The 16,370-nt window shown below is 48.3% G+C and overlaps 1 protein-coding gene across 3 annotated transcripts in view; it reads left to right on the top strand.

Annotated features, from left to right (window-relative positions):
• Positions 1-10,361: 10,361 nt before the first annotated feature.
• The window catches only part of CERKL (ceramide kinase like), a 208,068-nt gene continuing 202,059 nt past the window's right edge, over positions 10,362-16,370 (top strand). For all 3 annotated transcript variants that reach the window (XM_033944113.1, XM_033944114.1, XM_033944115.1), the window contains exon 1: positions 10,362-10,811. In XM_033944113.1, the coding sequence (XP_033800004.1) occupies positions 10,508-10,811 (304 nt within the window). In that variant the 5' untranslated portion in view covers positions 10,362-10,507. The remainder of the gene's footprint in view (positions 10,812-16,370) is intronic.

The following is a 16,370-nucleotide window of genomic DNA, read 5'->3' on the forward strand; positions in this document are numbered from 1 at the left end:
CGGACCCCCAAGGACGAGGCCCAAACCCTGCCGAAACTCCCCCGTTAACAGGACGACAAGGACCCTGCTCGCCCCACACCTCCCCCATGGAGGAACCCCCTGAACAGTCCACAAAGCCCAAGCGAGACAAATCAAGTCGACAGCCCTGTACCTCACCAGAACAGCCCCCCTGCCCCTGAATCTCCAGACTGTAACCCAAGGCACCAACCGCCAGCATAGCAGCTTGGAAAAAACTGGAGGGAAGGCACCACATAACACAGCCGCAGGGCAATCCCCCCGCAGGAAACGGCCGACCCACACCCAGACACACCCCCGCCGGCACCAAGCGTATAGAGAGCCGCTCCGACCGATTGCAACCACGTCAACGAGGCGTCAGGAGAACCCGAAGAACCAGGACTGAGACCCCACACCCAACTCGCACCTATACACCAGAGGGGCGACAAGGAATAACGCGCCCGCATCCGGCTCCAAATCCAGCAAACTAGTCATGACCAAGAAGTCCCCGAAGGAACCGACTGGGACTGACCAAATCCACAATGGGCCTCCCCCCGACACAGCCCCGCCCAAGCATGCACCGAACAACTCTACTCCAACCCAACGGGGCCACCGAATAAAACCCCCAGGTCCAAAAGGGGATGGCCATAAACTCAGGACGGGACCCACCACCAGGTAACGAACAGATATTCCCAGAGCTATTGCGAGATACTGCAGGACCACCCTAGCTCTGCCTACCCAAAACGACCCAAGACAAGCGCCTCGAACTGCAGCAAGCCAGCCAAAGGAGGAAGGGGGAGAGAAAGGGTCGCAGACCGAGGCACCTGGACCGCACCCTATATCACACCGGCCCCCATACAGCCCGCGCCCCAAAGAACCAGGACCACCCACTCCTGCCACCACCCGACCAACCGCAAGTCAGCGCACGACCGAAATATGAAAACAACCAAGCAGGAGCCAATCACCCGAGGAACCCTGATAGCAACTCCACAACACCCACCAACCAGCAGCGAGCCCACGTAGCACCTGGTCCCCTGCCCCTAAGAAACCACCAAACACCTAGTCCACCCACAACCCGCCACCGAGGCACCCCGAAACAGCCCAACGTTGCAGGGCAGGGGAATAAAGTCCGTCCGCATTGGAACCAGGGCCCCTCAGCGCCCCGCACTGCAGCACCCCCACGAACCAGGAGCACCCGCTCCATCTGGGACCAGCACCAACCATCCATCACCACCCCTCGCCCTAGGGGAGGGCACTGCAAACCCATGGAATGCAGGCCGACGCCACGCACCACCAGCAGTGAGCAACCAGAACCACCCAGCCCGCACTGGAAAACCCCCAAACTGACCTAGTCCTCCCTAGGAGGTCTCAAAACCATACCCAGTCTCAATCGTGCTCTAAGGAGATCACCAGAACCTCCTCAAGCTCGCCCCATCCTTGGCTACCAATGAACCTACCCCAGCTAGCCCCAAGGAAACCATTAGCCCTTCCCGGGAGTCCCCAGAACCGTTGCCCGGATCCTCCCCCCCAGGAGTTAACCCAGAACTACCTTCGTTCTGCCCCCCCCCTCCCGGGGAGTCCACAGAACCCCCCCGGTCCTCCCACCTCAGGGAGGCCGCCGAACCCCACCCTGGACCTGTCACCCCCAGGGAGGCCACAGAACCACCTCAGTCCAGCAACCTCCGTGGAGTCCACAGAATCACCCCAGTCCTGCCCCCCCGGGGAGTCCACAGAACCACCCTGGTCCTGCCACCCCGGGGAGTCCACAGAACCACCCTGGGTGTTCCCCCCGGAGAGTCCACAGAACCACCCCGGTCCTGCCCCCCCGGGGAGTCCACAGAACCACCTCGGTCCTGCCCCCTCGGGGAGTCCACAGAACCACCTCGGTCCTGCCCCCCCGGAGAGACCACAGAACCGCCCGGTCCTGTTCTCCCGGAGGGTCCACAGCACCATATCGGCCCAATCCCCCAAGGGGAAGCCAGGCCACCAACCAAGCCACATTTTGCTGCCACAGAACAACTCCATGTCCTGCAGACAGCTGGCAAAAGGGCATGCCACCGTAGCAGTGGCGCCCTCGAAGCAACCACCAGTCTCTCAGCGATCCAAAACCAGACTGGAAGAAAGGATGGCGCCGTTCGCAGCAACCAATGTGTCTGCTGACCCCCAGCTGTAAACCGTGTCACCAACCGCACTAACAGTCCAAGCCGTTGCTCGGCGGCGAAGCAAATGGGAATCCGGTAGGCAGTGGCGCCATCCGAAGCTACCACCAAGTCGTTGGACCCCGTCACACGCTGGCTCCAACGTATCCGAAATTCCGTCCAAGGACCACCAGTGAAGAAGAGACGAACCCCAGAGACTGCCATCACCTGACCTGAAACAAAACCAAAAGAGCAGCAGCAACTGTCCAGGAGCGCCCCAGACCCACTCCCCAAGCATCCACACCCGATAGAACACCCGCCTGTGGCCTCAGCCCCTACTGACATCCCCACTTCCCGGCCAAGCCCCCCCACCAGAACGAACTCCCCCACCTGCCACCAAGGCACCCGCCCTCCAACGGAAGGACCCTGCCTCCCGCCGCACGGACACGAAGCCCGCGCGTAAGAGCAGCGCCCACGTGCAAGAGCAACTGAGAGGAGCCAAAGGGCAGGAAATCCCCCCACAGCAAGGGCCGAGGCAGAATCTGTATCCACCGCGCCCTGAACCTGATTCAATGAGGTTTGGTTTCGGTTTTATTTCATTTTATTTACTTTAATTTTATTATATTTATATTTTTTATAACAGATTGGTACAGAGGAAAAGGGGGGCCAAATCCGCCCCACCGCCTCACCAGAAGGCCTAGCAGCCGCCCATGAGGCAGTCAAAACAGCAGCCCGGCAACCCTGTGAAGAAACAGGCAGCACACAAAGAGCACCCCCACTCCGCCCCTAGTGATCCAGGATCCTTTGCTAAGGTGGCCGAGAGAGGGGCAGCAAGCATGAGCCCCACTGCACACACCAAGCGCCGTCCACTTAAAACGCTAAGAGCGCAGGGGTGCCCCGATCAGTGCCCTCTCGCGCCTGATCCTCTCCCTATCCCCGCCGACGTGACCCAGAGGAGGAAGACGAAGAAGAGGAAGAAGAGGTTGAAGAGGAGGAAGAGGAAGACGAAGAAGAATCTCGGCCTCCCCGTCTCTTTTTACCCTTACCCTTTTTCTTCCCCCGTTTTCCCCGAACACTAACCCCAGCCCCTAGGGCCATGTCACCTGTGATCCGGTCGTCTCCAGGTCTGTGTCCGCCTCCAGCCGCTCCCGAAGTGGCGCCTTCCGCAGCAGCCACCGTCGCTGGACGCTGCTGGTCTTGAGCATGCTCTCCGCCGCCGATCTGTGGAGTTGCAGCCGTTCCTTCACCAGACTGTCCAGTATCCGAAGTCCCAGCCAACTCGACAGGTCCCGCAGCGACGTCCTGTGGGAAGAAGTCCAAACAGGGGCCAGCAACCGGCACAGCAGAAGGGTAAGTTAGCCCCGTATAACCAGCCCCAACATGAGGTCCCCCGCTACCCCCCGACCTCCCAAGCACACCCGGGCCCCCAGGGTAAGGAGGAAACGGAGGAGGGATTGACGCCCAGGGAGTTCCACTCCAGGGCGCGCACCAGGGACCTGTAGACCAGGGAGCCCACCCGCCCGCTGGGCCTGTTGGCCCACCTCCCCCCATTCCTGATGTCGAAGGGGTACCAGGAACCGCGGCAGACTCGAGCGCATTCCCCCCCTGCCCGATCTCATCGGGGACGCGGGCGCCGCCGCAGGCTCTCTCCTCGGCCCTCCTCCCCCCCTGCAGGCAGGCTCCGGGGCCACCCCTCCCGGGTCCTCGATGGCCTCACCGAGCAGTGCCAGTTCCGATTGGATCTAATTCTATAAATTGTGCGTGCAAATTTGCACTCTAATTAAAAGTTAGGCCTGGAACTTTCTAGAATTAGTGGACTGGGGACTCCTTAGCTGACGGATGCAGAAAAAAAAAAACAAAAAAAAAACATATCCATGAAATCATTGCAACATGGTGATGACAAGATAAATTGGGCAGTGGAAAATTAATCTAAGCATAAAGGGGTAAAAAGGAGAGCTTGTCCCAGTCTTACATTGATTCTAGACACAGTGTCAGTACATTAATGCTGAGTAAAGTAGCAGCTTCGCAAGGTCTAAAAGGGGATGCTGCACAGACAAGATGCAGCAATTGATATAGCACATAAAGAGTGTGCTCCAATTCTGCCAGGAGCATCAAGTTGAGTTTAGTAATAGTAAAGAAATACATTCCACACAACCCATCACCGTGATGTGAAACATTCAAAGGGTTTTCAACAATTGCCCTTCCCGCGGCCGGGTTCCGGCTCCTGCCCCTGCGGGTAGACCCCACACCACGACGTGCACCCGGCGCCACCCCCACTACCTCCAGCGCTATAGCAGCCCGTGCCGATGCATGGGAGCGCCTCGGAGGCAACTGCCTGCCCCTCCCCACCGCCGCACTCACCAAGAGGTCCCCGTCGGGGGAGTCGCTTGCAAGTAAGTAGATCTCCGCCGGGTCCGCGGCGGCGGCCTGTGAATTCGCCATGCTCGCCGGCCACGTGGCAGCAAAATATTTTTTTTTAATTTTTTATTTTATACCTTGGCCGTGCGTGCCGGCGAGATGGCTGGCAGGCCCGACGCGAAGCGAGCGACGAGGTAGGCCTCACCCGTGCCTTCGAACCTGGCCGGAAAGCTTAACCCTGAAAGCTGCTTCGGAGGACCCAAACTGTTCGGGTCCTCCGCAAGCCCTGCCTTTTAACCCTTCCCTCCCCCACAATTCCTTTCGGCCGCGACAACCCACGCGATCCCTTCTTAGTGACCGCCCCCTTTTAGGCCCGCTACCCCTACCCCTCCTTCGTCCTAACTAGTCCGATGGGCGATCCGGCGGGCCACCCAGCCCCGCGTTAAGTTCGCCCATCGAGACTAGCTCTTGGGCTTTTTATTATTATGGCATGCTGTTAGAGGCTGCTGAATACTTCCAGAGAGAAGAAAAACTGAAGAAGCTGGCAAAGAATAACAGCTTTCATGTCACCTCCCCCTATCTATTAAACCCCCTTCCCCCTACATACTGCAGACTACTGTACATACACACCACATCTCCTGCCATCTACATTCCTCATATCCATCCTCCATCCCCAACTCCCATGCATGCTTACATGGATCTCCCACAGATACAGAACATCTCTATATACACAAAAGGACTGGGGTAGCCTCTACTAATGAAGTCTCCCTCAAACATAGAAACGATACAGGAGCTCAGTGCACAATGCCAGATCATATTCCAAATGGTGGGCCTACTACAGACGCTACTTGAGCAGCACTGGCCCCCGCAATGAGGGCCATGGACACAGGGACTGAATGGCCATACTAAGACAGCCCAAAGGTCTAACCAGCTCATTATCCTGTTCCTCTACCATGGCTTTGTAAAAGCTGGTGTTAAGTAATGCATCTCATAAAATTATCATAATTATAATTAAATCATTTGAAAGTAACACAGAATAAATGAGTTTTTTTACATGTTCCTAAAAAAAAAAATACATATCCCCCTTTATATTCATGGGGGTTATAGGCACAGCTCCCTTGTGAATATTAAAAAAATTGCGAATAATTCTAGGGTCCCCACCCTCCCAGACCCCTCCACAGTTTACCAGAATATTGTTTCTTTTTATACTTTAATAAAATAAGTTCAATGTAAAATCATAACTATTCAAAGCTTGTGCGGATGGGATCAGATGGTTTGCAGGGACGGGGCGGGGACCGAGCTCATGGAGACGGGGACCAAGCTGGCAGGGACAGGGTAGGGACCAAGCTCATGGGGGTGGGGTGGGGACAGGGACGGGGACCAAGCTCGCAGAGATGGGGACAAACTTTTTCCCAGTGTCATTCTCTATTCCATATTTAAAATCTGTGTTATAGAAGACCTTTCAGTTTTCAGAGCTGTCATTACTTGTTCGTTTCTGAAAGATTAAAAGATCAGACAAAACATTATGCAAGCAAGAATTTTGTTTAGTGTAAAACAAACAAAAATACATCCAATTCCCCTTGCCTCCCACAACTATATTACTTCCAATACTTCAAAGGATATAGTACAGGTCAAAAATTGTATTGCTTATATTCTTTCCAGCAACGTTTGTAATTTTTTTTTTCCGAAATTAAAAAAAAAATAGACAGCTGCATATTATCTAAATAGGTGACAGAAACCTGGAACAAAATAGCTTTCAGCATTTTTATCAATATCATTAAATGTTTTGAGTGAAGCTGTTGCCTGGGAAGTGATTTAAACTGTGATGCTAAAAAAGTAGGCTGTTTATTCAGTTTTCAGTGTGAATTGGTGTAGATTTTTTAAAGCATCATAAAAAAACTAACACTGCATTAGTATTAAAAGTGAAAAGTAGCTGAAACAATGCTGTTAGATTTATTTTATTTTTTAAAGTGTTTTCCATATTTGCTGCTGGAAGGCGGGAGAGACAGAAGACAGATAATTCTCTTGCAAATGTAGCTGAAATGGAAACACTGGATTTGGCAGTAGTCATTTCATGGTATATAGAAAATAATTCTGTATAGGTCATTTAGGTGAGAAAATAGATGTTAAGAGCTATATAAGTGAAAAAAGCGAACAAACTACTGGTTAATATTCAGCCCATAGCAGCAAGGTCAGATTTAAAGGTAGGCCCAGTAGGCACATGCCTCGGACAGAAAGGGGGAAGATGAGGCAGATTCTGGATAGAAAGGGGGGGAGGAGGGACAGGAGCTGATAGAAAGAAGGAGGAAGGGACAGATGCTGGATGAGGGGGAGAGAGGGAACAAACCCAGGATAGAAAGGGGGGGAATCAGACACTGGATGACATGGGGGAAAGAGAAGGCAGATGCTGGATGAGGGTGAGAAGAGGGGACAGACACCAGATGGAGGGGGGGAAAGGAACAAACACTGGATATAAAGGAAGAAGAGGGAGCATACACTGGATGACATGAGGAAAAGAGAAGGCAGATGCTGCATGAGGATGAGGAGATGGGGAAGAAAGGGGGAAGAGAGAGGCAGACACTGGATAAGGGGATGGGAAGCAGGGAGGGAGAAATGCTAGACAATGAGGGAAGAAAGAGATATAAATGTTAGACAGAGGAAGGAGAGAGATGTTGGATAACAGGGCAGGAGAAGGGAAGAACAGCAGGAGGTAGAACTGGATGGAGGGAGAAAGAGGAGAGATGGACCTTGGGGAGAGGGAAGAGAATGGGTCATGGTGGGGGAACAGAGATGGGCCAGGAAAGTGGTGGAGGGGAGAGAGAGAGGAGGTGCTGGGCTACAAGAGTGGAGCAATGGGAGATGCTGAAAATGGTGGCATCATGTGGGAGAGATCAAGGGGAGGGGTGGCAAGGAGATGAGTGAGAACAGTGGTAGAAATGTGATAATGAGGTGTAGAAGATGCAGGGAATAGGAGGCTGGGGAAGGAGTAAAATGGGAAAAGGCAGTGCTACAGCATGAGATAAGGAGATGAAAAACAAAAAGGTGAGAAAGAGGATGAATTTGAGTGGATAGAGGCAGAAAAGAATAATAAAAAAAGAAACTAAAAGGGAACTATCAGTATATCAGAGACAGATGTAGTGAGGGAATGAAACAAGACAGGAGAGATGAGTAAAGTCAAATTGATAACAGAAACTGGAAAGAAAATTAGCAGACACAGAAAGGCAGAAGAGAAACTGGGACTAATATGATGGAAAAACAAAGGGCCTGATTCTGTAGAAGATGGCAAGTCTCAGCAGCCGCCTAAGCGACTTTTGAGAATCACACACGGGTGTTATATACAGGATCGCATCTGCCACCCCGATTCTCTAAACAATGTCCATGTCATGGGCCCATTTAGAGAATCGTATTGCTGCTAAGCTGACCGCAGCAAGGAAATCTCCCTGTCACGATCAACTGAGTGGCAGTAGCAGGGAACCTCCCAAACCCAACCACAAGCTGATTGGCAGAGGGATGCCCACTCCCTCCTGCCGCAAACCCCAAAACAATCCCCGGCACGAGGGATGCCCACATCTTCATGCCGGCACCCACCCCAACATCCCCTGGCAAGAGGGATGTCCACTCCCTCCTGCCAGCACCCCAACATCCCCGGCATGAGAGATGCTCACTCTCTCCTTCCGGCACCCCCCCAAACACATGACCCCCCCCACGGGAGTGGCATTAGGTATTTGGCCAATCAGTCATGTGTTCAGGTGGGGTGCCTGCAGGAGGGAGTAGGCATCTGTCCTGCTAGGGATTTTTTCAGGGTTTGTGAGGAATTTGGCATCCCTCCTGCCAGGGATTGTTTTGTGGTGTTTGAGAGCCAACTTCTGTAGGCACATGAAAACATTTACCAGTAGCTTATAACGTATCCTATCCTTTACCTTCAGCCAATACAGACGTATATAGTACTCCGTCACATGCTCACGTCTTCCCAAAATAAATAGAGATCTCACCACCGAATTCTGGGCAACCTGTAACACACACCAAGCTGACCCTGGCACTCCCCAAAACACCAGACCCACTCATAAACCTTTTGTTGATTCACGGTGCTATGTCCCTATTGAGTCAATATCTGACAGTGAATTTCCACAGGTTTCACTCCCTCTGCCCAAAGAAAGTGCACTACTGCATGTTGTTCTTCGATTGTGCAATCTTGCAATGGAGCATCCATGTTTCTGACCTTGTACCTGCTACATGCCTAAAGGCTGAGCACTGCACTGTGCAAGGATGAACTATCAGCAGGCAATGTACATATGTTGAGTTTTGCTAGCTCTGTTCCAGTTAACATATAATGTAGCAATTGGCTTTACTTTTTGATTCACCCTCATAGTAGCAACATTCCATGCTACTGATTCAGGGCAAGTAGTAGCTTCCACCTAGCCTATTTCAATAGCAGACTATAGACTTTTCTTCCAGAAGTTATCCAAACTTTTCTTAAACACAACTATGCTAACTACTATAACCACCTTCTCTAGCAACAAATTCCAGAGCTTTTGTTCTGGAGTTCTCCTTTTCAGTCCCCTACTTCACTCAGGGTGAGTGGAAAGCTCCCAGGGGGCCTTTACATGCTTTTATGCAGATTAGGTCCTTCTATCTGCTGTAAGGCTGCTATACCTGCTGGCCCATGACAGGAACTATCATGACTATATGTTTTTATTTAGGGATGCCATTTACTGAATGCAGTGATTCATTTGGGCACATGTGTTAGCTGATAGGTGCCAGCTAAGAAGCATTTCCATTATAATTTATAGTTATGCTGTCAATCCACGCATGCAAGCAGACTACCACAAATTTTCTTTTCCAGATATGTCTGCCATTACCACATGAAACAAATGCACATGCAAGCTGCCTCCCTCCTCCTGTGAACAGCACTTTTTTTTTTTTTTTTTTTGCCAAACTTACAATTTGTATCTTATTAGTTGCCCACATATCAAGTGATATAGCTGTCTTCTGCCCACACTCTACCATGTGCTTACTGCATCAACCTCCCAGTTAGCTATCGGTTACTGCATCAACCTCTCTTAGCACCCCAAACAGGAGACTGTCATGGCAGTCAGGGCCAATATTGAGCAACATTGACTATGGGCTGCTTTTACTAAGGTGCGTTAGGGCATTAATATGTGGAATAGTACGTGCTAGATGCTAATGCCTCAATTGAGCTGGCGTTTTGGCGCATAGCACGGGGTTAGCGCACGCGGCAATGTAGCACACGCTAAAAAGCTAACGCACCTTAGTAAAAGGAGCCCTAAGTTCCACCATATATCGGTTCCTAGACTGTTCTGCATCTTTTAAGCTGGCACCTGACAGGAACCTCCATTACCTACATAAACTATGCTGAATATTGACCTCTAAATTCTTGGAGTCATTTTGCTTCCAGATATTTATGACAGATCTCTTACATTATATATAACTTACTTTCCAACTTCGGTTGGGTTACCAATAGTGAAAAGGCCTAGTTAATTATACAATACCTACTTTTCCCCTTCATAAAGGAAGTGAAAACAAATCCCGCATCTAATTAAAACATATCACTGTGATACATTTATGCCGTATGTGAATGACTATTTTCTTTTTAATGAGTTTAACCATTAACCTTGCTTATTTAGGAAAAACCATCTGTTCTACACAAAGTGGGATATTCATAAGTCTCTGATTACTTTAGTCAGAATTTAAAGGACTTTTTTTGTCGAAACTCAGTTAATAGTAATGTTAAAAGGTATTTTCAAGGAGAGGCTCCAGGTTCTGCCTGAACCTGCGCTAGACCTTGACCCTCCGAAGTTAAGCTGGTGTCCACGTGACGTGACCACCACCTACTCTAGCCCTCAGCAGTAGCTGTGCGCCCGTGCTCCTCCTCCCCCGTTGCCCTGGCAGCAGAGAGCGCGAGGCGTGCGTGTGCCCCTGTTACCCTGGCAGCCGAGGTCGCCGGGCCCAATCGCGCCCCAGGTGTCGCTTTCAAGTTAGCTGCAGTTTCCGCCAGCATGGCGACATTTGTGCGTCCCAGGGTGAACGCCTGGTGCGACCAAAAGAAGCTGCAGTCAGAGGCCGCAGAACATCGCAGCCTGGGGGTGGGGAAGAGAACCTCCTCCCTGCCGCTGCTGGGCACCTGCGAACGTGACGAAGCGCTGCCGAGTTCCCGTGGACAGGATGAGCTGAGGTCTGATAGCGCTTCAGCAGACCCAGTTCTCCTGCGTGGGATCTTTGCCATTGGCAAGCAGAGCTGCGACGTGGTATTATCCGCCAGGAAACTTTCATGGAGTCCCATTCAGCCGGAGATACCAGGAGGTAAGACAAGAGCAACACCAGAGTTTTCGGGTCCCTCGATTTTGTAATCTGACTTTTGTTATTTGCGACACCTTAGTTTGTATCAGGGGTCAAAATAATAAAACAAAAATGTGGAGCTATAGTTCCAGGCGCACGCCTTTTACTTATTATTATTATTTTTTTTTTTTAAAGTAAAAAACATTTGAAAATGCAAGTCACAACGTCATAGGTGAGAAGCAGCAATGCCCATAACAAATTTTACAAGTCCTTGCAGTAGTGTAGTAGGATTTCTTTAGTCCCATAAGACCCCACTGTTAGCTGGGTTTTCAGGTTATGGTCAACTAACATACTTGAGATAAATTTGTATATGCTGGGATTGGGGGCCGGAGCCTCAAAACTTAACGTGCCCTTAAGGACGGTCACTAAATCGGTTCCAACAGGTTTAGCATGCCAGTATTTTACTGGCCCATTATCAGAATGGCTCACTGTGGTCTTTTCTGAGCTTTCCAACTCTGCCGTGCAAATGTAAGTATAAGGTCATTAATATTAAAATGAGAGTAAAATTGACTCATTAATATTTAAATGAGCACTCTGGGCGATTTTCTATCATCACCTCAGTGGCGTACCTAGGGTATGTGGCACTCAGGGCCCATCATTTTTTGACCCCCCCCCATCTATATGAAAAATATGATTTTTAGTAACAATCCACATATCGCACAAGAGTGTACCTAGGAAAAGGCAGCACCTTAAACACTGCAGTGAGCACTAGAAACCAACACATACATTGTAAAACTAAACAAGCCAGATCCCGCACAGTCAATTGATCCTGTAGTCAATGCCAACTGAAAACTATGTTCTTTTCATACACACAGAACAGAGATACACCCTTGTCCAATATGGAATAATCACAAACTAAAAATAGAAATATGTAGACAAAAGTTAAACTGAACCGCCAAGAAACCAGACCCTGAATACAATGCAGAGAAACACAAAAACAAAAAAAGGATCCAAAAAAGATCTGCAGAAAAAATCAGCCAGAAGCAAATAAAACAAAACTGCAGACTGTGTACAAGATGCAGGCAAATTTTAATACGCTTTACTGCTGTTGGCTTTTTTGGCGAACTTGACACTCACAGGTATCCCGTCGATATTCTTCATATTTTGTGGCTTTTTTAGCCCCCCTATTTTACCATGGACCCCTGACGAAGGTTTGTCCGAAACACAGACTGTGTCGGGTCCCTTTATTGGTAAAAGGGTTTTATATATTGTGTTCCTGAATACAATGCAACACCACAAAAACAGTAACACAAGTCCTCTAATACAGTGCAAAATATAAAGACAGTAGATGTAAATTTGAAAAAACTGATACATAACAATCACCACTTTACAAATTAACAAATAAAAATAAAACAAATAATCTATATATATAAAATCGGAGGTATGTATGTGTGTATGTGCCGCGATCACGCAAAAACGGCTTGACCGATTTGAACGAAACTTGGTATGTAGATCCCTCACTACCTGGGATGATATGTTCTGGGGGTCTCGCGGCCCACCTGCACACGTGGGCGGAGCTACAAACATAAAATCAGATTTCACCCATTCATGTTAATGGAAAAAATGTAAAAAGCTGCCATTCTCACAGTAATTCAAAAATGGCTTGACCGATTTGAACGAAACTTGGTATGCAGATCCCTCACTACCTGGGGTGATATGTTCTGGGGGTCTCGTGGCCCACCTGCACACGTGGGCGGAGCTACAAACAGAAAATCAGATTTCACTCATTCATGTCAATGGAAAAAATGTAAAAAGCTGCCATTCTCACAGTAATTCCAACTACCTGGGGTGATATGTTCTGGGGGTCTCGTGGCCCACCTGCACACATGGGCGGAGCTACAAACAGAACATCTGATTTCACCCATTCATGTCAATGGAAAAAATGTAAAAAGCTGCCATTCTCACTGTAATTCAAAAACGGCTTGACCGATTTGAACGAAACTTGGTATGCAGATCCCTCACTACCTGGGGTGATATGTTCTGGGGGTCTCGCGGCCCACCTGTACACGTGGGCGGAGCTACAAACAGAACATCAGATTTCACCCATTCATGTCAATGGAAAAAATGTAAAAAGCTGCCATTCTCACACTAATTCAAAAACGGCTTGACCGCTTTGAACGAAACTTGGTATGCAGATCCCTCACTACCTGGGGTGATATGTTCTGGGAGTCTCGCGGCCCACCTGCACATGTGGGCGGCGCTACAAACAGAAAATCTTATTTCACCCATTCATGTCAATGGAAAGGATGTAAAAAGCTGCCATTCTCACAGTAATTCCAACTATAAAACACTTTATATGACACTATAACCACTAGGGACATCTTTTCTATTCTACCACGGACACCATACATATAGAGTTTGTATGTTCTAACTGTGTTTGTAACTGTTTCCTTCATGCACCCCAGTTCATAATGTTATTACATATGAGTACTCACATATGCTGAACTAGGCACACAGGTTCCATTCTGAACCGGGAAAAAACTGCATGGAGTTTCTTTTCAACCTGAGTTTCCACATATTGAGTTGTTTAAATCAATACTGAAACTTTTGGATGCCACTTATTCCAACAGATCTTCCTTTTCAGTTTAAGAGATTGCTAATTCCAGTGAGACTTGCATTCATTCACCACTATAAAGTATCTTTATTTGAATCCATTTACAGTGTTATTGCTATAATTAAATTCCTGTGCAACGCCGGGGCATCAGCTAGTGAGAAATAAAAAAATACCATTTTATTGGACTAATCCCCGTAAGCTCGGTCCCCATCCCCGCAAACCACCTGATTCCATCCACACAAGCCTTGAATTGTTTATATTAAAGTATAAAAAGAAACAATATTCTGTACAATTGTCAATTTATAAATCAGCGTCTTCTCCCCACTCTCTCTTCCCCATTTCCCTTCAGCATCCTCAGCCCACTCTCTCTCCACTTTCCTTCAGTGCACGCACATAAAAACAAGCAAGTAATTTTATATCATTTACATTCTATTCATTCATAGAAATTAAAGTCTAAATAATGCCAGTCACATAACAAAACATGATTTTACAAAACTAATTCCCTGCACAGTCAAGCCTGCAAGGATTACTAGATGTCTTTCAGCAGCTCCCCTCCCTCCCCCCCCCTTACCTTTGTGGCCAAGTCAAAATGATCTACCAACAATAAAATTTTAAAATCACAAAGCACGCTGTACGCAGAAAAAATGTTAATTATCATTTATATTCTGCGGGTTTTCAAAGAGGTCAAGGCAGATGACTTTATGCAATGTCACCTCAGTAACAACTATACAAAAATAGACAAATATTCCCCTCCCTTTTTACTAAACCGCGATAGCGGTTTTTAGGGCAGGGAGCTGCGCTGAATGTCCCATGCTGCTCTCGACGCTCATAGGCTCCCTGCGCTAAAAAACGCTATTGCGGTTTAGTAAAAGGGGGCCATAGTGCAAAATATAGACAGCATATATAAATTCTCAAAACGGACACATTTTGATCACTAAATTGAAAATAAAATCATTTTTCCTACCTTTGATAATTTCATTAGTCTCTGGCTGCACTTTATTCTTCTCACTGTGCATCCAATATTTCTTCCCTTCTTTCAGCCTCCTGTATGCTTCCTCTCCTCCAGACCTCATTCCCTCCCCAAACTTTTTCTTTGTTTCACCCTGCCCCCTTCTTTCTTTTTCTCTCTCTCCATATTCCCTTTCTTTCTGTATGTCTGTTTTTCTCTCTCTCTCCGTTACCCATTTCTTTCTTTGTTTCACCCTGCCCCCTTCTTTCTTTCTCTCTCCATGCCCTCTTTCGTTCTGTATGTCTGTCTTTCTCTCTCTCTCCGTGCCCCATTTTTCTTTGTTTCACCCTGCCCCCTTTCTTTCTTTCTTTCTCCCTGCCCTCCCCTATGCCACCACCATTGGGAAAATGCTGCCACCGCCACTGGGGAATAGGCTGCCACTGCCGCCATCGGGAACAGGCCGGCACCGAGTTCGCCCTGCTTCTCTTCCCCGCGGGGCCGACCAACTCTCGCCACCCAACATCAATTCTAACGTCGGAGAGGATGTTCTGGGCCATCCAGGCAGCGATTGGCTGGCCCAGAACATCCTCTCCGACGTCAGAATTGACGTGAGTAGCGAGAGTTGGTCGGCCCCACAGGGAAAAGCAGGGAGAACTCGGTGCCGGCCTGTTCCTGATGGCGGCAGTGGCACTCAAGTGGCTAAAGAGCCACCCCCTTCCTTATATTTAAGATGATGGCTGGCAGGAGGGATGCCTACTCTGGCCAGGGAAGTGTGTGGTGCAGTGGTTAGAGCTACAGCCTCAGCAGCTTGAAGTTGTGGATTTGAATCCCACACTGCTCCTTCTGACCCTGGGCAAGTCGCTTAATCCCCATTGCCCCAGGTTCATTAGATAGAGTGGGAGCCCACCTGGACAGTTAGGAAAAAATGCTTGAGTACCTGAATAATGTGTAAGCTGCATAGAATTGTAGAATATGCGGAATATAAATTATTAAAAAAAAATTGTGGGCCTTCTCCTTCCCGGTGTATATTTAGTTTCTACCCTTTTGCTAGGCTTAGACTCACCGGTCTATAATTTCCTGGATCACATCTGGAACCCTTTTTCTGTTAATGTCCCTTCTGGATTCCATAAGCTAGGTGTTCAATCCCAACCCGCAATCCGGGAGCTGCAGAAATCCACAAACTTTTCTGAGCACATGCTCCACCCCCTTAGCCTGAGAGCTATCTAACACAGGGTTCTTCAACCTTTTTACACCCGTGGACCGGCAGAAATAAAAGAATTATTTTGTGGACTGGCAAACTACTAAGACCGAAATAAAAAAACACATTTTCGCCCCGTCTCCGCAAGCTCGGTCCCCACAAACCATCTGATCCCTGCACAAGCCTCAGTTATGATTTTATATTGAACGTATTTTATTAAAGTATAAAAAGAAACAATATTCTGTACAATTGTCATTTTATAAATATAAATATTCAGAGCAAGGACCAACAAACCCCTGTCTCCCCTCCCCTTCACATATATCCCCTCTACTATCAAGAAAACTGAACAAGCCAAATTATTACAGAATGCTACACAGAAATATCATGCTAACAGAATACTGCAGTCACACATGATAGGAATAGTGTTAGGCTTTGCAGTCCCCAGTTATGTCTCTAGCAGGATATATATTTCAAATATGATATATTGTAATTACAAAATAGAAATAAAATGATTTTTTTCTATCTTTGTGGTCTCTGCTTTCATCTTCTTTCCACTCTTCCTTCCAGCGTCTGCCCGTTCCATCCACTGTCTGGTCTCTCCCCCTTCCATATGTATCTGACTTCTTTCTATGCCCCTCTCCCCTTTTCATCCAGCCTGTGCCTCCTCTCTCCTTTTTACATCATTCATTCCAGCTTCACTGCTTTCTTCATTTTTATCTCTCCTACAACAGATCTAGCATCTTTATCCGTCTCTCATTTCTCTGCTGACCCCCTTTCCAGCATCAATCTCTCTCCACTTTTTCATTCCTGTCTCTCCCCTTT

The sequence above is a fragment of the Geotrypetes seraphini genome, chromosome 5 (genome assembly GCF_902459505.1).
Source record: "Geotrypetes seraphini chromosome 5, aGeoSer1.1, whole genome shotgun sequence".
In the NCBI taxonomy this organism is placed as follows: domain Eukaryota; kingdom Metazoa; phylum Chordata; class Amphibia; order Gymnophiona; family Dermophiidae; genus Geotrypetes; species Geotrypetes seraphini.